The 22,430-nt window shown below is 40.9% G+C and overlaps 1 protein-coding gene across 4 annotated transcripts in view; it reads right to left on the reverse strand.

Annotated features, from left to right (window-relative positions):
• OGDH (oxoglutarate dehydrogenase) overlaps positions 1-20,946 on the reverse strand; it is a 58,398-nt gene extending 37,452 nt beyond the window's left edge. For 2 of the 4 annotated variants that reach the window (XM_053366570.1, XM_053366568.1), the window contains exons 1-4: positions 20,819-20,946; positions 13,471-13,716; positions 5,276-5,464; positions 2,159-2,261 (exon numbers count right to left, since the gene is read on the reverse strand). In XM_053366570.1, coding sequence (XP_053222545.1) covers positions 2,159-2,261; positions 5,276-5,464; positions 13,471-13,692 — 514 coding nt within the window. In that variant the 5' untranslated portion in view covers positions 13,693-13,716; positions 20,819-20,946. Of the gene's footprint in view, positions 1-2,158; positions 2,262-2,388; positions 2,480-5,275; positions 5,465-13,470; positions 13,717-20,818 lie in introns of all 4 variants that reach the window. The other 2 variants (XM_053366571.1, XM_053366569.1) reach the window with 1 other exon arrangement.
• Between the last annotated feature and the right edge of the window lie 1,484 nt (positions 20,947-22,430).

The raw sequence follows: 22,430 nt of genomic DNA on the forward strand, positions 1-22,430 counted from the left end.
TTTTAAGCCAGCCTATTGAGCTTAAAGCAATGCTTGAGAAAGCAGCTATATAGAGAGCAACCAACTGCTTACATGTGGAAAGTAAACATAACTCAGTGATAGAATACATGCTTTGCACACAGAAGATCCTGGGTTCAATCCCTGGCACATCCACTTAAAAGGCTCAGGTAGAAGGTGATGGAAAAGGCTTCAGCCCTGACACCCTGGAGAGACACAGCCAGTCAAAGTAGACAATACTGGACTAGGCAGACAAATGGTTTGGTACAAGGTAGTTTCCTATGTATTCCAGAATTTGTTCAGGATCTTGAGGGAGAGAGGTGGTAAGCAGGGCTCTTCCATCAGCTCTGCTGAGATACCAGGCACATTTGGCTCTCCCTCAGTTTTCACCTAACAGTACCCATTGCATCAGGCTACCTGAACTGCTTCCACCCATCTGGTTGTTGTATGAGCTGTAACTTTTAAGAGCTAGTGCCTGAGCTTGCACACATTTGCCCATTTTGTAGTATGCCCATTTTGTTGTAGTAAAGAGTATACACAACTACGGTAATTCCACACTGGACAGAAACGGATGCTGCTGTATCAGTGTGAATACACTTTTGGCTACCATTGTTCTAAGGCACATGAACCACTCTACACCTTACTGAGTTTGCAGTGTCCATTGCCACAGATAACTTAGCATGTGGTGGTGGTGTAACTCTACCCTTGTGAAGTATTAATGACAGACTACAAGAGTAATAACGCAGCCATTATCAAGCAGGGACATAAGTAAAATGGGTTATAGAGTCAGATTCACTATCCTGCAGGGACCCACTTATGATTTCCCTCCTCAAAACGTCTATTCTATCTGAATTCATCACCTCTACTCCACTGTAAAGGGGTGCTGCACTCCACTGTCCTGTATCTGACATACTTGCAGAATATGATTTAATGTGTGTAATGTCAAAGGAGTACTGTAGAACACATTAGGGATCCCCCTCAAAGGCCTGAAAAGAACCCCTGAACTTCACGACCAACACTCTTGTATGAGTAATGGATCTTTAACATAAAGGGGGCAACAACATCAGAATGCCAACTGTAAGTTGAAGATGATAGTGTAGCCAAGTGGACTGAACATGAGCAAAACAACATCCATTACAGTTTTGTTTTTTTCTCCTTTGGATACCTTCCATTTTACAAATATACATTCTATGAGCACATCAATCATGACCATCTCAAAATATTACATGCACAAATACTCTAATCACATGTCAGTCTTGAAAGGAGTTAGTGGTCATTATTATTGTTCTATTCTAAGTTAGAAGCATGCTACTTAAAAGCGCTTGCGGAGCCAGGTTGATTAACCTGTAGAAAGCACCAGCAATAAATAGAGCTCAGCCACCGTAACCTGTGCTATGCTTGGAAAAAATACTAGTGATCAAACTTAAAAGATCAGGTTGGACTTTACTGGAAAACCGAATTTCAAACATGGCTCAGCACACACACCCTCATCTGAGCAACATACATGCACCTTGCAACCAAGGGTCTCACCATTTCAGTCTCTTGATTAGATGTGGGAATAAACTCCAAAGCTTCCTCGTCATGATCACTGAAAGTCATTGGTTCAGCTACTCTTAGGATTTTAGGGCAAGCTGCATAGCTAAGGATTACAACTGAACTGAGTGAGGAAATACCACAAGACTTGCCTGAAGGCTTTTGAAAAACCACCCCGTTCCTCCCCAGTAGCATCACTGCAGAACTCCAAGCTGCTGAATCAAGTCACTGCAGTTCCAAGCAAGAGACCTACTGAACACTGGGGGTCAAGGGATGCTAAAGGCAAGGAAGAAGGCCTGTTTACGTGACTCCAAAATAGTCCTCATTTCCTCAGAGGCAAATAATAGACACTACTAACCTACTCAGAGCCCTTAACTACTGAACTCAAAATTAACAGTAGAAGAGAACAAACTGGCTTGTATTGCACATGTAACACCTTGTGCCCACAGTGGTAAGTGACAAGGGACAGAACTACTTTGCTGCTGTTCAATTTTTTAAAAAGTGATCATTATAAAGGAAACTTAAGACCTTTCCCTTCAGACTTAGTGAAGCAATCTAACTAGAAGCTGTGAAAGTGAGAGAGGAGGAGCTCAAGCAATGCGGCACTAACTGCTCTCGGAGCCCTCACCCAGTTTATCTGCGGAAGTGATAATATCGGCTGGAACGGAAGAGTCCAGATCAGCATCCAAGATGCCCAGTGGGTCGAGCTGTGCTACATGATGCCCTCGAATCTATGAAATGGGCCAGGAATGAAAAGGAAAGTGGATACCAGAAGAGGGGTGGGGAGGAAGGGGATGGAAAGGAAAGGGGTATAAAAGTTAAAATTACATTAGAATTAATTTGCAGAGTAATTCTCACCGACGTTTGGAGAATCAGTTACTGCCGATTCATCAAAATTTACACAACTAATGCCGAGAGGATCAAGCTTGGCAATGTGGTGACCCCTGACCTAGAAACAACAACAAAATTAGTCACAAAGCTGGTTATCAATCATGTTTCACATTGCAGATTTTCTGTAATGCTATTGTTTCAAGTTTACAGAGATCAATGCAAATCTTAATACTGATCTCATTTTACACAATATGTCAGACTGGAACCGAACTTTTCTTAAACTAAAGGAGTAAAAATACTGTAATAGTACAAAAACTCAGTGGGGCAAAGGGACATCCATGATAAATATTCACTTAGAAATGTGGAAAGTGCTGAATACATCTGTTAAAATGCTGCTTATTTTTGTAAATTTATTCCCAGAAAACATCTTTGTGGCTTACATTCAAAAAGATGTAGCCCATGATGGCTCGGTTTCATGTCCTTATTCTAAATATTAGATGGGATCTTGAAGGACATGATTGTACTGCTTATTAGATGCAATAAGTAAAATAAGTAGTGCCTTTACGATGTTTTCTGATATATTTCCTCAGCCAGTCAAGGGATGAACATACCTAATTAACATATTTGTCTGGAAGTGGCCTTGTTGAGATTTATTTCTTTTCTATTTCACTCCACCTTTGAATTTCAATTAAAAATCCTCCATGAGGCCCAGCTTCAAGAGAATATATTGTTTTTAGCTATTGTTCTTCTACAGAAACATGCTTGCTCCTTCAAAAGTTTTCTCTGTATTAAACTTCCTTGTGCCCAAGTGTGTTTTATTTGGGTCAGGCAAACTGACAAGTCAGACATTAATCAGCAAGAATTTCAGCCCAGAAGCATGAACAATGTAACCAGTAACTTTTGGAATTTGAAGCTTAATCGCTATACAATAAACTAAACATCTGCTTAATGTAAATATGCAGGAACTAGATTTCACTTCTTGCGTTATCATGTTTTAAAAGAATTGTCAGAATTTAAGTGCTTTACCATTCAGAAGCCAAACGACATATTTTTTACATTATTCTTGTGAAGGTTGTATTATTACTGGATGATTTAAAAAAGACTGCATCTAATAGGCTGCTCACTTTTATTTGTATTGTTTGAGCAATAAGACATTATTATTGGTATCTGCCATGGATTAGCAGAAACATCAGAGACCAGATGCCTCAGAGACCTCAGTCCCACTGCTGCTGTTTAGTTCTGATTCATATCATTGATTTCCTCAGCGGCAGCCAATTATTACATCTATTTCCATTAGAACCTCCTCCTAACTAGTAAATCTTTTCTGATACAGTATTTGTGGAGGTGACAAATAATTAAACAACAGTTATCTGTGGATGATAGCAACAAAGTCATACTCATATCAGATCCAGTTGGATATCACCCATGTATACAGAGTGAAATCAACAAACTTGTTACTTAAATTCACTGATTTCAATGAGTCTACTCTGAGCATGACTAACATTATCACCCTCTCTAGTGAAGAATCTTACCTGTTTCCTTGTTTGTTTCCAGAACTTGAAGAGAAAGATATAGCAAAAGAAACTGCAATGGGGAAAAGCTGTCCCAAGGAGTATAACACTCTGAAGGATACAATCATTTTAACACATTCTTTTCACTTGTATATTCTGATGGGTAAAAGCACACCATTGTGTGACAATCATTTAATAGGAGACTGTTTTTATCAAGGAAAAATTGACACGTTTTGCAAAGCTTTAAGTTCAGTACATATCAATTAGCCTACAATTAGTTGTTTGAGAAATATTTTCAAGCTTTCATACTAGCCTCTTAGGGAAGTATTTGACAGTCCTTTCATGTAGTTTTGGTAAAATTATTCTAGTTCTGAAATTTTCATTTTTTGTGTGTGCATTTATTTTCTAGCTAGCATCATCTTTAACTCTGCCTTATCTTTCATGATTCCACACAACCCACCTGCACAAAGCAGCAGCTGAATAGAGCTGTCTGCTGCTATATCACACGTCTTGTTCCTGAAACCTGGCCAAAGCCAGGCTGATATTTTGGCAAACCATGATCTACTTTCAGTTTTGGAAAAATGCTAGAAGTAGCAGGTTGGTTGATCTTCTTTTGATACTCTAACAATAATCTAACAATCTTGTCTATTTTGAAATCTGCTTGAGGTTAAAGGGTAGGGATTTTCTTTTTAAAAGTAACATTAATAATGGAAACTTTTTTGAGACCATGGATTAGATCAAGAAAATCACACATTTTCTAAGCACTAAAATGGCAATGTTGTAACCTTATGTGGTGGGCTTGCAATAAGCTTTATATGGTGACAGCAGTAGGCCAGTCTTATCATCTCAAACTTCCATAGCCACAGGCTACCTGATGGGTGTGATGCTTTTCTTCCTAAAAGTGAGGGAGATCAACTCTCCAGCAGCCACTGAGTCTCCCACTGGTGTGTGGGTACACAACATGCCTCATTCCATTTCTGAAGACCAGCTATAGCTATAGCTTACCATAAAAAGGTAAATTAGATGCTTACACACACACCATTTCTGCACATAACCTCTCCTGAGCAGTCTACTGTTCAAGAACAAATTTTGGTGTATAGAAAGTTTGCCCATGTACTGGCAAACAGAGTGTAATATAGCTCAGCCTGGGCCTGAAGTGGCAAATCTATATCTGCCAGTGTGGGATGCAAGGCACTCACTGGTAGAAGGAGAACTCCTACTCGTTTCTTTTCCCTACATTCCTATCAATGTTCGATTTTTTAAGTCTTATTTTGGAGGCAAATACACACACACACACACACACACACACAAACTCTATAAGAATCTCTTTTAAACTTGGGGCTGGCAAAAAATAGTGCTAGATGTTTACACATCAGCAGAGAAGTAAGAAGATGTTATCTTACCTGATAGGCCCTAATAAGAGACTGGACTGCAAGATGATCTTCAACCAGTTTATCTACATTCGGCTGTGCTTGAACCAGAGACTGTGCGTGTGTTAGCGTTGATAGGCTGGTACTTAATGGAGGGGGGCTTTGGTAAGCAGTACCGGGAGCAGCTCCAGCATTGGCATTGCGAAAGAATATGTCCCATGACTAAAAAAAGAATAAAGTAATTTTTTAGAGTGAGAATTGCCTCTTCGAACTGCTTAGTATGTTTTGCAACCATGTCAAATATTTTCCTACTACTATGCATATTGCCAAAATGATATTCAAATTGTGAACTTCAATAAACAGAGCATTGCAGTTTTGGATTTTAGAATTTAGATAAGGAAAATGATATGGGGAGAAATAGTTAAATGGCACAATTCCTCTAATCGATTTTAGACCCATCATTGCCACTTTTATGTAAACCAAAAAAAATCAGATGTTCTGGTAAAATGTTTCATGCAATGTATAGTTTGGTCATCAGTTGCTCTTATGATAAGACCACATACCATTCTTCTCAATGTTCTGGGTTCCCCCAGATCTTCTAATGAGCAAAAAACAAATGCAAAAGCAACATCTTGACTCAGTTACCATTTTCCAGGAAAAAGACGGGCAACCAAACACAAAGTATGCATACACATGCATGTGCCCATGAGAAAGAGCAGTAGGTAAGAAAACAAGACAATATAGTCTTTTCCATTCAGTAATTTGGAATTCGGCCTTATCTGTTGCTAGTTAGGAAACAATGGCAATGTCTGAGATATGGTTTATCTGATTTCTAGAAAAAAAAAAACCTTAAATCTCTAAGGGATGTAACAACTCTTCAGTATAGCAATAACCTGTAATATTAGCCATTATAGTTAATAGTTAACTTTGTGACTTCAGCCTGAAGGAAATAGCACCAGCAAATGGTATCTAAAGTTCTTTTCAGGTCAGACTAAATTCTAGAGACTGTCCTATCCATGCTATTTGATGAATAAGTAGAGGTGACTGCCAACCATTAGCTGTGAGATGCCGCATATAAAACAGGTTAAGGCTCAACTATTCATTAAGACATTATTCAGTGCTTCCCTTTTCAGTGACCTAAAAATAAAAAAGGAACCGATTCACTTCTCCACCCAGTTGTCACAAGTCTCAAATGAGTTTGTAACCTGCACACTTAACCCATCATTAGAATTCCAGAGAACGTCCCTCCACCTACCAAAGCTAGGGAGGGAAAAAAGCGTAACAACAGTATTTAAGCATAGCATGTCCTTACCAAATGTGTCAATTACCAAAGTCACAGGATCTATACAGTACAGCATGTTTTCAGCTGGTATAGCATGAGTGCCTGGCTCAAATTTAATTTCTTCTAGGTATTTAAGTCAAGCCACTTTTACTTAGCCTTTGCTCCCATCTATAATACAGGAATACCGTAATAATACTGATCTACATTTTAGGCTATTGTTAAGGTTTACAAGAAAATAAAAAGTGTGATGCAATTATAAGGCACTATAGATACCACGTAACTGCTACTTAGAATACAGTGGTACCTCAGGTTAAGTACTTAATTCGTTCCGGAGGTCTGTTCTTAACCTGAAACTGTTCTTAACCTGAAGCACCACTTTAGCTAATGGGGTCTCCTGCTGTTGCCGCCGCGCCGGAGCATGATTTCTGTTCTCATCCTGAAGCAAAGTTCTTAACCTGAAGCACTATTTCTGGGTTAGCAGTATGTAACCTGAAGCGTATGTAACCCAAGGTACCACTGTACAAGTGGAGAACCTTAAAAAAATGTTGTGGTTTATTTCCTAACAGGGCTCCAGCAAGATAGCTCAGTCATCACAGCGTGAGACTCTTAATACTAGGGTCGTGGGTTTGAGCCCCACATTGGTCGAAAGACTCCTGCATTGCAGGGGGTTGGACTAGATGACCCTCGTCGCCCTGTCCAACTCTACAATTCTATGATTTTACATAGGGCTGTTCAAGGCCTGTAGTGGTAGTGAGGAAGATTCACCCAAGCACTTCATTGCTATGGGAGAGAAAGGTTTCCGAGAAGGGTAGTCTTTAACTCTAGCCCAAAATCTCCCCACTTGTCCAATTTGGAGGTCCTTGCTAAATTCTGACACATTTGGTTTTAGTGTTGCAAGGAGGCTCGGAATCCACAAATCTGCAGAAAAACATACCTTTGCAGAGTCCTGCTGTTTATAGAAAATGAACCTGGCTTGCCAATGTTTTGCCTCAAGTAGCAAGGAAGTATAGTCCCTAGCTACTCCACATCCTGTTGCTGTTCTTCAAGTTTTCACACAGGTATCCCTCAGGTGCTGTCCCAGCCAGATGGCTGGGAGGCATCTCTCCATTAGTGTCCGTGTCTATAACTGTGTGTCGAAGGCAATACAGTACCAACAGCAATAAACTGTTATTGGCTGTTCTACCTACACTCCCATTGTTTTCCTCCATTGTTGCCTACGCACTTGGATGGTGTTTCACCTGTCTTAGCAGTAACAATATTTATAGAAAGATTGAACTTTATCTCTTTTTCTTGTGCACACCCATCCTACCCTAGGTCCCTAGGCTATTTACTATAAATTGTCAAGGCCAACAGGCCAATCTGCTCACTTTCATCCTCTAATCCCTCACTCCCCACCCCAACAGACACACACAACATTCTGTAGGAGAAACAGAGATCCTTTGATTTTTAATATTATAATATTATAATAAGAATAAAAGGAAACAAAAGCAAACATCCATCTAGTCTTAAATTCTAGAATTAAAAAATGATGTAAGGTTGTAAATTGTCTTGAGAGCTGTTGTTCCAAAACATAATCTCAATTTGATTTTTAAGCTAGTACCTGGAAAAGAAAACCAATTTAATTAATAAAGTGATATCTTTAACACTATCAAGCTATCCCAAGATCTGTGTGATCTTTTCCCCAGGTGTGCAGGCTCCCTCTTTTAAATTTACAAACTAATCGGCAAGATTCATCTAATGAGCCCAGCCAGCATTTCAGCTTGCCAGACACAACAATCCTCTCTCTACTTCTCCTGCACTTTATTTTGGGATTTCTCCCAACCCCCTCAAAGCCAATTTCCACAGGGCTCCCACAGGGGGGGGCTTATTAGATGAATCCTGTCTTTACCCTGAAAAATCCAGTAAGTAAAAATAACCCATCATACATCTGAAGTAACAGATACGGAAGAATGTGAGCGTTTTTTAAAAGGGGGCTCTCTGCCACATGCATGGCAAAGTTTTCAGTGGGTGGCCTCTAATTCACTCTTAATTTCTTCTTCACCGGAGTACAACAAAGCCAAGAAGTATCAATTTATTTGCATCTGCCTCAATTATTTTGACACCACTTATTCTTGTTTCTTTCTTCTCATGGTAGGTGCAGTATGTATGGCTAATTAAGTGGTTATTTCAGTGAATATTCTCAGAAATTTATATTAGATTCTAAACACAAAAAATTAAACTGCAAGCTTACTATGCAAGCTTACTATTTGATAAGGTAAAGGTAAAGGGATCCCTGACCATTAGGTCCAGTCGTGACCGACTTCGGGGTTGCGGTGCTCATCTCGCTTTATTGGCTGAGGGAGCCGGTGTACAGCTTCCGGGTCATGTGGCCAGCACGACTAAGCCGCTTCGGGCGAACCAGAGCAGCGCACGGAAACGGCGTTTACCTTCCCGCCGGAGTGGGACCTATTTATCTACTTGCACTTTGATGTGCTTTTGAATTGCTAGGTTGGCAGGAGCAGGGACCAAGCAACAGGAGCTCACCCTGTTGCAGGGATTCGAACCGCCAACCTTCTGATCAGCAAAGTCCTAGGCTCTGTGGTTTAACCTACAGCGCCACCCACGTCCCAACTATTTGATATCTGAGCCCTAATGCAATATGCAAAGCTACCCTTTACCTCATGGGATGTGGGGAGCGATGTGGTCTAAACCACAGAGCCTAGGGCTTGCCGATCAAAAGGTCAGCGGTTTGAATCCCTGCGACGAGGTGAGCTCCTGTTGTTCAGTCCTAGCTGCTGCCCACCTAGCAGTTCGAAAGCCCGTCAAAGTGCAAGTAGATAAATAGGTACTGCTCTGGCGGGAAGGTAAATGGCGTTTCTGTGCGCTGCTCTGGTTCGCCAGAAGCGGCTTAGTCATGCTGGCCACATGACCTGGAAAAACTGTCTGCAGACAAATGCCGGCTCCCTCAGCCTGTAAAGTGAGATGAGCGCCGCAACCCCAGAGTCGTCCACAGCTGGACCTAATGGTCAGGGGTACCTTTACCTTTTACCCTTTACCTCAGAGCAATTGTTCTGACATTTCAAGAAAGTTATCATATATGAAATATTTATAGATAGATAACTATTATCTAAGGAATGCATGTTCACCCCCTTAGCCCACATCTTCATAGCCTTAAAAAACAAACAAAGTGGGGACAGGCTCCCCAACCTCCATTTAACAATTATGCCTGTATAAAGATCACACTCTTGTTGTAGGGTGATGTGATCTGCCAACATAGCAACTTTCTCTTTTGCACTGCCACTGCAGTCTCTTCTCCTCCCATCTGCCAAAGAAACTGACAGAATGCCTGCATAAGCACTTTAGCTTACAGGGCTCAATATTTTGTTTTACTAATTTGATTCTGGATTTTTATCAACAGTATAATTTTCATTATTTGTATTCTACCCTCCATTTTATGGTTTTCACTTTGTAACCCACCCACCCACATATCTATAAGTTCATAAAATAAAACACCATGCAGTATCCTTTACAGTTCTTACTCATAGTCACAACCACCATCGTCACAACGTTCATTGCTCAACTGGAATTACAGATGTCTGTACCAGGTGTGAAGTGTGTTCATAATGAGATGACACTTGAAACCAGATCCCCGTAGGAGCTTGTAGAAGTTTAAATTACTGCAAAATTTTGAAACACAGGCACTTGCTGGACATGCACATCATAAAAGGAACTCAGCACATCTAACAAACTCAACATAAATGTTTTTTTCTGCTAAGAATCTACAGAAACTGGAAGTCAGACAGCCTAGATGAGTTATATATGAGTTGCTGTATTGTTTTTAACACTCGATTGGGAGCCACCCAGAGTGGCTGGGGAAACTCAGCCAGATGGGTGGGGTACAAATAATAAATAATAATAAAAATAAAAAACAACTTTCAGAAAAACTTCACTGTGCAGAAATATTGGGTATGCAACAGTTAATCATCACTCACTAGTCTAAACTATGATGAAACTAAAGAATGGTTGCTTTACCAGAAATCTTTTTAAAACAAAGCTGGGAATTCATATACAGCTTTTGAAAACAGTGAGTACTTCTTTCGTTCACCAATATTTAAATTATATATGAACAGGACAGTGCAATACATTATGCACTGCTGCTAAAGTTTCCTGCACCAATTGCACCAGAAGTAATGCATAAAAGTGCACATATATACTTTCCAGACATGAACACAAGGGTGTTTAAAACACCTGTATTACCTTCACACTCAGAATAGTTCTGTACCAGTTTCCTGCAGCAATAGTAACTTGTTGTTGTGGTTTAAATTAGTTTAGCTTACCAGGATTCTATTACCAGTGGCAGCAATGCAGTATGGATTAGTTGAAAAGGAGCTCAGCTGTGAAACTATTAGACTAATTATAGTTGTATTTTGCCTTGCTCTGAACTACTTTCTAGCTCTCTGTATCCCATACACCATTTAAGTTGTTCTAGTACTTGTTCTTGAGCTAACTCCAATCTGGCCTTATGCGAACCCAGATTATACTGTGCCATTGCCTTGGCAACTGTCCTGTCATAGCTAGTTCTACAGTAAGCCAGCAGTTCCGGTTCTGTATGCAAGCACTCTTTGACCTTCAGACAGGCAACTGGATTTCATTACATGTTATCTCAAGAGAAATGGACTACTTTCCCTGATAAAAGTTTAGAATTCCTAGGTGTTGAAAGCATTTTGAGTGGTGAACTCATAGCAGCTCAAAGGTCAGGGCACACACCAATACAATGTCATTATGCTGCAATGTGTACAACCCTGCAGTAGAAAGGGTCTTTCCTATGGGTATGTTCAGCAGATGGGCCTCAGAAGTGCATTTCTTCCAAACTCATGAAAGAAACCAGTTCCATTAGAGATAAGGATTACAGAGCTTCAGAAACAGGTTTAGCTATGAATCTCAGACTTGCGATTGACCTTCTTTGGTATTTAGGGAATCCAGAAAGCAAGTTACCATAAATATTAGTAAATCACCTCACTGCCATGCCCTGACAGATAAATCTAAGGAGCTTATTATAGCTTGCTTGCTTACTTACTTACTTACTTATTATTATAGCTTACTTGCCTAGATATCCATATAGTAATATATCCATATAGTAATATAGTAATATCTGGTATATTTATACCTTAATAGAAAAAGAGCAAATAAGACACCTGTGTAATTTAAGAAAGCTAACCTCTAGAGGAGATTTTTACCAAAGGCTACCAAGCAAGTCTCTATAGACAAACTAGTTAACAGAAGAATGTTGTCTGTCTTACACAGAGGGTGCTTAGCTTTTTATAATCTAATACTACCATCTAATGTGGAAACAGAACATACAATTTTTAAAACCAACCCATAATGCAAACTAAAAAGTGCTGGTAACACTAAGCCAGTGGTGGAGTGTGTCTCCACGCCACTGGGGACGTGTGTGCGTGTACATGGGCGTGCCCAGGGGGAGAGCACAAATGGAGTCCACCGCCGTGATACCAGCTCTGAGCGGCAGCTCCTCTCCACAAGCATTGGTTCCTCCAATGTTGGGAGAGGAGCACCGGGCTGGGACACGCTGCGGGCATTTGCTACGCGCACCCTCAAAAATCCATGCCCGGGGCCGTGGCTCCTCTGGCACTGCCCCATGCTGCGCCACTGCACTAAGTACAGAACAGCCAACTGCAAATAGCAGAGAGCAAGGTCAAACAGTCCAGTTGCAACTACATACGTCAAGTAATTTAGCATTTGTTTCCTTGTTTCAGTCTCATACTGTATCACTTGCGTCACATGGGGCTACTGATGAATAGCTAACAAATTATTTGCACAGCATTGACAGAAAAAGGGCATCAAGTGGTTCCCCACCTGAAGGCAGATGTGGAAGCGAAATATGTTTACATGAAACCATGAAAACTGCCACACTTTAAAGCTGCATGTCATGGATTATTTATACCAGTTCACTGGTGTTCACTGTTAAATACACAAAGAGGGAATGAATGTTCATTGATGGTTTGGCATAATATAAATTTGCTGAAATGAAGTCAGATGCTTTCTTAAACACATCATCAACAACAGGCTAGCACGTGTGTCTTCTCTGGGTAATTAAAAAACATTCTATGCTCACAGTCAGTTGCTCTCCACAGAATGGACAGAAAAAGGTATGTGATAGCAGATTCTGCATCAGATTCTAGAAACAAATTTAATACCTCCCATTCCATTATTGGCATGCATTAATTTCTACTGGGTATGTACTATGATCAAAGTACTTTTCACTCTTCTGTATACAAGTAGCTAGTCCAAAACATGAAGTCTTACTTAAAGGGGCTTGGGAGCATAACATTCAGATAATGGGTGTACCTGAACTTGTAGTAGAACAAATTAGGAGTCATGTGTAGCTTTATCTTAGCAGAAAACAATGAAGCCATAATTAAAGCTGTTTCTCAAATGTGATAAACGTCTAGCAATATAAGTCACTATTCATGCAGTATGACCAAGTTTAAAATAAACACACACACACGTTAAATCCATGGCTTAAAATGACAGATACGTGAATGTGGTTGTTGTTTACACTATAAACAGAACTGTTCCTATACAAAAGGAGACCTGTCTCAATTACTTCAAAAAGGAACATCAACAGCAGCTCAGCAATTCCTCAGTGGACATCCAAGAAGAGGAGTTCATCCTTCTTTATATCCATGCCAAAGCCAAGAAGATTCCTCAGGGGGAAGGCGGTCATAAACTTTCCAAATTCATTCCGACGTTGATTCTCTCAGTGCTATTCTTTGTCAGCCAAGCCATTTTAATTTTTGCACAACTGAAACTGACTGGATTCAGAAGGTTTCCAGGTTCTTCTTCAAGTTGTCAAGTTGGAGCTCACTCTGACAAAACGCACTTACCTGAAGACATGAGAACCAAAGTGTAGAAGAACAGGCTTTATTCTAGGGAGGCTGCTCCTTACCTTATGTACACTTTTGGGATTTTCCAACCAAGCATAGTACATTTCCTCCACATAGTTTGAACTAGTCCCACTCAAAAATGGCTCAGCAGCAACAGGTGCACTGTAGCACCTGATTTGTTGAAACGTCCTTGGCGCTGCTGGCTTGTTCTGAGAGATTGTCTTAACAGTCTGTGAGGCTGTCAGAGGCCTCAGTTTAGTAGCACAAGTCCTTAAGTGAAACATTTTTGTTATGAAGCAGACGGGCTCCTGTTGGGAAAGAAGAAATAATGATTCAGTCATAAAAAATGCACAGGTTGAAAAGATAATCATTCATCTGATTAATCATGTTTATCTGTTGCAATATCTATACTAAAGTTCCATAGCAAAGTTAATATCTTGATGTTCACTTAGTACATCAGTAGCAAAGTAGGACAAGCTAAAACTTGCTGCTGGAGAAAAGGAATGAAAGGTACAATCCCTTGCACAGTTTAGTACACTGTTTTAAGGTGCTTTAGTCTTTGTTGTATTGTGATCAGTGACACAGGAACACTTTAGACAATTTAAATTCCAGATAAAGGGATAAATTGTTGAAATTGACTAAGAATACTGCTCAGTGACAAAGCCAATAAGTCAAGCATTATCATAGTGAATGACCGTGAGAAAGACAACTTCTAAAATAAACTCTGGAAGATATAGCATCTACTCAGGCAGAAAAGAAGCCCTGCAGGATCAGATCAAGAAACTATTTAGTTCAGCATGTTACTTCCAACACTGATGCACACTTCCCAGAGAATAAGCTGCTTTATACTAGATCAGATGTATTGATCTCGCTAGTTCAATGCTGTCCAGTCTCACTGACATCAGCTTTCCTAGATTTGGGGCAGAACTCTTTCACAGCCCTACCATTGTTTAACTGAAGATGCTAGGCACTAAAGTTGCCATATGTGTATCAAAGTTGCTGGCATTTAGTTTCCACAGCCTGAGGTTCTCTCCTGTCCCAACATTTTCCACACAGTGCTAGAAACTGAGATATAAAAGCTAGGAGCTAAATGGCACCTTAAATCTAGGTTATTGGTGCAACAACGGAATTTCTAGGCTTTTTTATAACATGAACTGCAGCTAAAATTCATGTTCATTTTTCACATGGTCTAGTCCTTCCCCTGCCCACCCCCCAATATTCTTAAGAGTGTTTCTTCTTCAGTCTTCAGAGAGTAGCTGGAAGTGGGGAGGCAGAAAAGGTCCTTCTTTCCTTCCACTCTGCAGTTTTAATCTGAAATCTTTGATGCAGTACTGCGCCCAGAGCTCAGAAACTGCTCGCGCTAATGAAATTCCTGTCACAAAATTCGCCTAGAACAGTGGGAGTTTTGAATACTGTTTCTACGTTATCAGCCCAAGTTTTTCCTGCAAAGGCAATATGGATGTAGTTATTGTAAAAACACCATACTACCCTTCAGAATGCATTCCACAGTTCTCTGCTTACATCAGCAAGGTCATCACAATGTCAAACTTTGGAAGATCCAATCACTAGGACAGGAAACCAAGTGCAGCAGAATGCTCTTTGAATCAAATAATGCTGAGCAATGAGGAAGAGCAGAATAGCCAATAATGTATTTAACTAATTACGCCTTTAAAGTCTTCACTATTCTACTGACAAGACCTGCATTTTGAACAGCTTTGTTTTCTAAAAGGTGGAAAGTAGCAAAGCAACCCACGCTGGACACAGATTAGTTTTGAAGATTTGCTCCTTAAGAATAGCTCTCTGCCAGTCTGAAAGTAGATTATTACTAATGGCATCTACAGCACGGTATTCATGTAACATCTTTAGGGTAACAAAATACAAAACAATTTAATTAATGTAATAATGAAAACTAGCTATTTTATTCAGTAACCCTGCTTGAACAGGAAACAAAAACGGAAACATTTTATGAAGATAACTGTAGCATAGATTCTGATGCTGTACTGTGGTACCTCGGGTTAAGTACTTAATTCGTTCCAGAGGTCCGTTCTTAACCCGAAGCACCACTTTAGCTAATGGGGCCTCCTGCTGCTGGAGCATGATTTCTGTTCTCATCATGAAGCAAAGTTCTTAACCTGAAGCACTATTTCTGGGTTAGCGGAGTCTGTAACCTGAAGCGTATGTAATCTGAGGTACCACTGTAAATGATTTCACACCAGTTTTAAAATGGGAAATGCAAAACATTGAACAATACCCTGCTTCTATAAGATTTACAAGAAAGAGGTTCAGTTACATAAATTCTTACTGGAGGCATTACTCCATTCCTAGTTATCAAACACAAGTTTTACGAGCATAGTGTTCACCTCTTCCTTTAAAGCCAATTGTGCCTGTATAATTCACCCAAAGTAATTATACTCACAAATCATTGCTTAGTTTAGACAAACTGTACAGCTAGGATCTCAGTCTGTGGAATCTTAGGAAAGGGGTTTGAAGATTGGTTTAAATTTTAGGATTAAAGGATTGAGGATGGTGTGGAAGAAACTGCATGGATAAAGAAATGAAGGACTACCAGAGTACTTCCTTCCAAGTAAGAATGTGTGGCTTCCTTTTGATATTGGTTAAATAACACCAACAACAAGTGTCACAATCTCATTCAGTGTACTATTTATTTATTTATTCAATAAAATTTATATACTGCTTGATTGCAAAACAACAGAGGCAACCTCAAAGCAGTTTTAGAACAATGATATTTGGTCACTTTACATAGTGCTGGAACAAGATGTGTCAGCAGTGCATGGCAAGAACAAGTTCTTTTTATAGAGTGAGGAAGGGCAGCACAAAGTCAAAGAGCTAGAACTTTTCAGCAGCATAAGATATGCTAACAAGTTGCATAAAGTCAATCCAGCCATCCAGCGGTTCAATAAACTTTGTCCCATGGTCATTCTGCCCTCCTTATTCAACTAAATAGTTTCCATATATGATACTTCTGCAACTTTCAGAGTTGTATGCATTAATTAGGGTAGATCACTAATAATGACTTCCTGATTTGAAGATGTTTCTATTTTTCTAGTTACGGTACACTTATGGTATTCAACTGTGTCAGGGTCGATATAAGTTTTTTTAAAAAAATTAAGTGGAACTTAAAATGTAAGTCACATTGTATTAAATTCAGATCGACTTTAAAGAACTTACATTTACGGTTGATGACCATTTCACGTGGGGTATCCATTCCCGCCCCCTGCCCCCCCCCCCGGTGGAGCATATATAAGTGCAGCACATCCTGCCCTTTTTGTCAAGTGTTCAGTGACGTTTTCAGGTCACTTCCAGGTTCGGTGCCGATCATGCATCTTTTGGACACACATCAATCAGTTCTTGCCTATATCTCATAAATTGAATCAATGATTAACCAAGCAGAAAAATTTGAGCTAATGTCCCCAATTTTTAAATGCTGCACAAATATCAGTACTTTAAAAACAAACAAAAAAACTCCCCTGCTTTTCTATGAAAAAGAAAGCACTTAAAATCCCTTGCCATTACAGAACTAGGTTTATGATTCTTTGGATCCTGCTATAAGTACATGACCTATTTGGTGCCCTTAAACATATAAAGCTAAATAAATAATTATTTTGCTCAGCTGCTCCTTGCTTCCAATAGATATGGTAAGTGCGTAACACACACGAGCTATTTGATAAAAGGTTTTTTTTTAAAAAAGTAATCACTTTTATTAGTTGCAAGACAATCTTTTTTGTTCTTGCACCCCACTTAGCAAGCATACGTATTCTGAGAATTATGACTTACAAAACTGAAGCCTTTGTTTTTAAAGAGGGTGTGTGTACTTACAAACAAAATAATAATTTAAAATCATGATTTAAACCCATATTTCCATAATCTGGTAATAACTGAGCTGTGCTTTTCCTGGCTAAGCTATTTAGAATGATGAAATTCATCTAAGCCAGATACAGCTAACTTATTTTGTGTGCTCTTGAACAACAGGAGTTTTCCTGCCTTACAACTTGGCTTCAACTGTCCAGCACAAGCTGAAAAACATTTGGGCACCCATCTCTCTCTTTGTCTTCACAAAGGCCTCTAGGACAATTTCTAATTTCCTGATATGTTGATATGGGTGACCTTATGAAGAGCCCCCCTCCACCTACCACAGCTTTTGTGAAGTTGGCTGGAGAAACATCCCAAATCAGAGCAAAGTAGCCCCAACTAGCTTCACAAAGGTGGGGAGGATCTTCATGTGGATATTTAGCCAGGAATATACTTTTCTTCTGTATCATGGCTGAAAAAACTCAATCTAGTTTACCCCCCTAAAAAGAAGTCTGAAGATTGTAATGTATGTAATAGTTATACTGACCTTTTAAAACTATATTCTTACAGCTTCTACAAGCCATCAATGCGAGTTATCTGGGAATATTTGAATAAACAACCAACCACTAAACAAGCCAAACTTTGTTTAGTGATTGGTTAAGTAAAATAACAGCCACTGGTTAAGCAAGAGGTTGGTGCTATGATACATTATTTAGAATATTTATTCTAAAGATGGTGTTGAAGTATCAAGAATGTGCCAATGAGCCAACAAAGGAGTGGCAGCCTACCTTTTAAAAACAAAGTGTACAAGTTCAGTGAGTCGTCATCTCTTGTATGGTCAATTCACAGATAAGAGAATCAAAAAGGCTAGTGTATCTCCACACTTTAAATGGTAAAGGTAACTACTGTGAACTGCAGATTCCTGCAGCAAATATAAAGAACACACAGTACATGTTCCTGAGACCCCTCAAATAGGCAGATGTTTCCCAGTGGATGTACACAGGTGTTCGAGGACACATTATTTCAGTGTTTGCTGCAAGAAACACTAGTGTATGTACAACAATTATGCTTGTCATGTAAATGTACTTTTACAGAAAGAGAATCTGGTGCTTCAGTTTTACTTCACTCACTTAGGTTTTATTACTCAAGTCATTTTGCAGTGCTCTAGTCCTCACTGATGTCCAGCAGGACATGTCTCTTATATGGATAACAAATTATGGTGAAAGAATAATGCTCTCCCGCTATTATATCTCCCATAATATCTGTTTTATAACAAATTCTGTGTCCATGCAGAAATACATTTGTTAGGATTTCTTTCAAAGCTCTGCATCCGAACAAAGAAGTCACAAGTCCCTCTTACTGAAATGTGTTAACTTAAAAAGTTATAAATTTCATGGAGGCTGGCCGCAGGAACAAATGCAACCCTCTACTATCAGCTCAGAGTGAAACTTTTCACAAAACTCTATGCCCAAATTCCTTCCTTCCACAGATCTGCTTTTGAGCGAAGATGAGGGCTCAGCTTTTCTTCACCCCAGAAATGGGGGGGGGGGCTGGGGGGGAGAGAGGAGGAATTTGCAACTCCTTGTAGGATTATTATATGATAACCACCTCAACCACTAATCCAGTGTAATGTATTAGCTGGAAGCATTCCTGAGAGGCCTGAATGTTTTAAAAATGTGATAGTTGGTCACGTAACCAGAAGCAGATATGTGTCAATGGCAGAGGCCTTGGTATATTTGCCAAATGTACACCAACAACAGTCTGTTATGAGAGCAGGAAAAAACACTTCAGCCCAAAGTTGGAAGTACAGTTTGTATGAGAGAGAAATCCCTAGTTTTGACTATCTAAGAACTAACTGAAAACTGTCACAGAACTGACAGAAAAGTTTACAGCAGCACCTAAAAAAAGCTCCAAATTCAAGATCACATTGTACATTGCTTACAGTGCTTCATGAACCATCTTTTAATCAACCGAACCAGGATGGAAAATGCCAGGTCAACAGATTTCTTCTGACATAGATTTTACATACAGAACTCTATTAAAATTTTGACCACAGATGCAGAAGGTGGCTGACTCCTCAGACTGAATTATTTCTGAATGTTAAAAGAAGGCCCTCTTCTCATGATAGCAACACCTAAAACAACACAGGACATCTCAGCTGATCATAGCTATGATGGGAAAGTGCATTATGTGACAGCTTCCTTCTCCATATCTCTGGGTACTGGGCCCCTCTAAGCTCAGAGGAAGAAGTCAAATGTAGGGTTCCCAGACTTATAGTGGTTTGTGAGCATGAAACTGGGGAAAGCCAGTTCAAACCTGTACTTAGGCATTAAACTTATTAGGCAAAAAGCATAACAGTTGAAAAGGAAAAATAATAATCAATGACTACCTATTCACTTCCAAGCCCCATTTAAAAGGCTGGTGCTCACTTGTAAAACCCTAAAACAGTTTGGAACCCAAGCACTTCATGCCTGCTCCCATACCAGCCTGCCTGCCTTCATGATAATTTGCCAGTGACCTTCTCCAAATGCCACCTGCAACAAAGGGTAGTTACAAAAGAGGCCTTTTTGTCAGCTGGCACCCCAGCTACAGAATGGACCAGAGGATGGATGTGCTGGGGAAAAAACCTGTATCACCATGTTCATTACCCTTGCCTAACCATGCTACAAATCACATTTCAGGAGGCGGTTTGGGGATGGGGTGGGGTTGGTGACTGAACAAGTCTACAACCCTGTGCACGCCCACCTGGAAACAGGTCGTACAGCGAGAACACAGTGGGACTTACTGAAGAAGTGTGCATGCACACGAAAGCTCATACCAAAAACCAACTTAGTTGGTCTCTAAGGTGGATTTTTTAAAATTTTGTTTCGACAGTGGGACTAAAGCAGGCATGCACAGGAGTGTGCTGAAAAAAGAAAACCTTTAGTAGTCCAAAGTACCTTTTTTTCTTTTCCCTTTTCTTTTTAAGAAAATCCTTTTTTCAAAGGGTAGCTTTCAAAAGAAAACAAAAAAGGCTTGAAGCACCAAAAAATGAAAACACCCGTCGTTGTTTCCCACCCCCACCCCCAAATGCAGACGTAACAGCCCTCGGCTTCATTGTCCCGGGTTTGAAGAGGGCTGTAAGGCCAGAGGCAAGGCAGCCAGGCACCCCCATATCCTCTCCACGCCCTCTAACCAGCGCGCCCGGCTAACACAGGAAACGAGGCAAGTCGGGAGAAGCCGGCAGGCGCCCGAGCCTCCCTCCCTCCCTCTCTCGCAGCCGCCCAGAGAGAACTCAGGGGAGTCCCGGCTTGGCGCGCGCTCCAGCTCCCACGTGGGCTTGAGGGGGGCAGGGGGCGCTCGCGCTCTTCCCGTCACCCCCTTCTCTCTCTCCCCACCCCCACCCCCGCTCGCCCGCGCGACCACGGTCGGTCACCCCATTCCGAACAGCGTCGCGCCAAGGACACTTCGCTCCCCGCTCCGAAGGCCAGGAAAGGCGGCGGCGGCGGCCCTCCTCACTTCGCCTCGCCGCCCCCAACTCCCCTCAGAAACCAAGGCCGCGCCGCCTCAGGCCCGCCGGAGCCCCCGCCCTCGACACTCGCCCCTCTCTCAGGCCGTTACCTGCCAGCGCCTCGACGTTCTTCCCCCGCCTCACGGGCTCTGAGCTGCGCTTGACAGCGCCAGTCGCTGGCCCCACCCCTGCCGTCGGCCGCGCGCGTCACCCGGGCTGCGTCACCGCGCAACGCCGGTCAGACCTCGGAGAGACGAAACGTGCAGAGCGGCACCTAAGCGCAGAGTTTCTGAGTCCGTCACTCCTGTAACTCTCCAGGTTCAGATCACACCCCCCCGGACCACTGGCCATGGGGTGGGTTTGATTTTGGGGTAGGGGTAGGAACAGTATCTTGAACGCCCTAAATTCCCTGCCCCTGGCCTGGTTTCGGATGTTATGCACGGCATTGTATTTGTGTAAGCTGTCCTATGACTTGCGCAAAGGGTGGGATCTGATTAATTAATTAATCAAGTAAAATCAGTCAGTATTTTACTAATAATTATTTAAATTAATTAACCACTATTATTATTATTAGTAGTACTGCATTCAGTGGGGCTCCCAGAAAGTGTACTTAATTACTTAATTAGTTACTTAATTAGTGCTGCAATTCTAACTACATTTTCTGGGAATCTGGATTTAGTATTATTACCATTATTTAAATCTTTGTTCGTTCCTCTCCTCTCAGAAGTGACCACGTAAAGCCGCTTTATAGAAGCACTAAAATCAAGAATCACAAGAACCTAAAAGCGCCCGTAATAATACATTTCTCAACGGGTTTCCATGGACAGCTCTTAAATTCTGCCCAGGAGAAAGATTAAAGCATGGATTCCAATGACAGCCCGGAAATGCCATGGATAAGTCTACCCTTTTTTCATCTCCGTGGAGCCAACCCGCTCCCTCCGATTGATCACATGAGGGGAAACTAAAAGCCCCTCCTTCCTTTCTCTGCTCCCCGCCATATCCGCAGTTGTAGAGGTAGAAACAACTTTGAGGGATTCCTGAACCCTCATTCACGGTATTGCAGCGCGCTCAGGTGTGACTCTCGCTGTGTTAAATGGTGCTGACTTTCTGCAAACGATCTCAGGAGATCTCTCTTGGAATCAGCCACTACTGCAGGATCTGCACCGTGTCGAGAAGGACACTGGGGGCGTGAGACTTGGCTGCTGCAAAACGCAGCGGCTATATTGTTTACTATTATTTTTTAAACGTACTGTATTTTTATTACAGATTTTCTTGATTTACAGAAGTATGTGCAATGTCTCTCTCTCGTATTTTTTCCATGTAACATTTTTACAAATCAGTTTCATTTTGTTGAGACATTAGGAAGAAAAGGGGGAAAGGGGTGTGGGGGGGAAAAGATGGGTGGGGGTGGAATTGGGTGGCGATGTTTCTATTTTACTTTAAGTAGAGTTTGGTGTCAGCGTTAGTGGTTATATTGTTGATTGCCAACACATGACTGATGCTCAAAAGTTTGCAATGGCTGCCCATATGCTACCTGGGCAGGTTCAAGGTCCTAATTTATAATGCCAAATTCCTGCAACCACCAAGGGCTTTCCAGTATCGCCTTAAAGACCCACAGCGTCCACACATAAAGATTGCTTTCAGGAAAATGTGCATATATTGTTTTATCACACTATATTTGCACGCCACTTTTTCTCCAGAGAGTTCAAGGGTAGCATTGCA

The sequence above is a fragment of the Podarcis raffonei genome, chromosome 15, assembly GCF_027172205.1.
Source record: "Podarcis raffonei isolate rPodRaf1 chromosome 15, rPodRaf1.pri, whole genome shotgun sequence".
Lineage (NCBI taxonomy): Eukaryota > Metazoa > Chordata > Lepidosauria > Squamata > Lacertidae > Podarcis > Podarcis raffonei.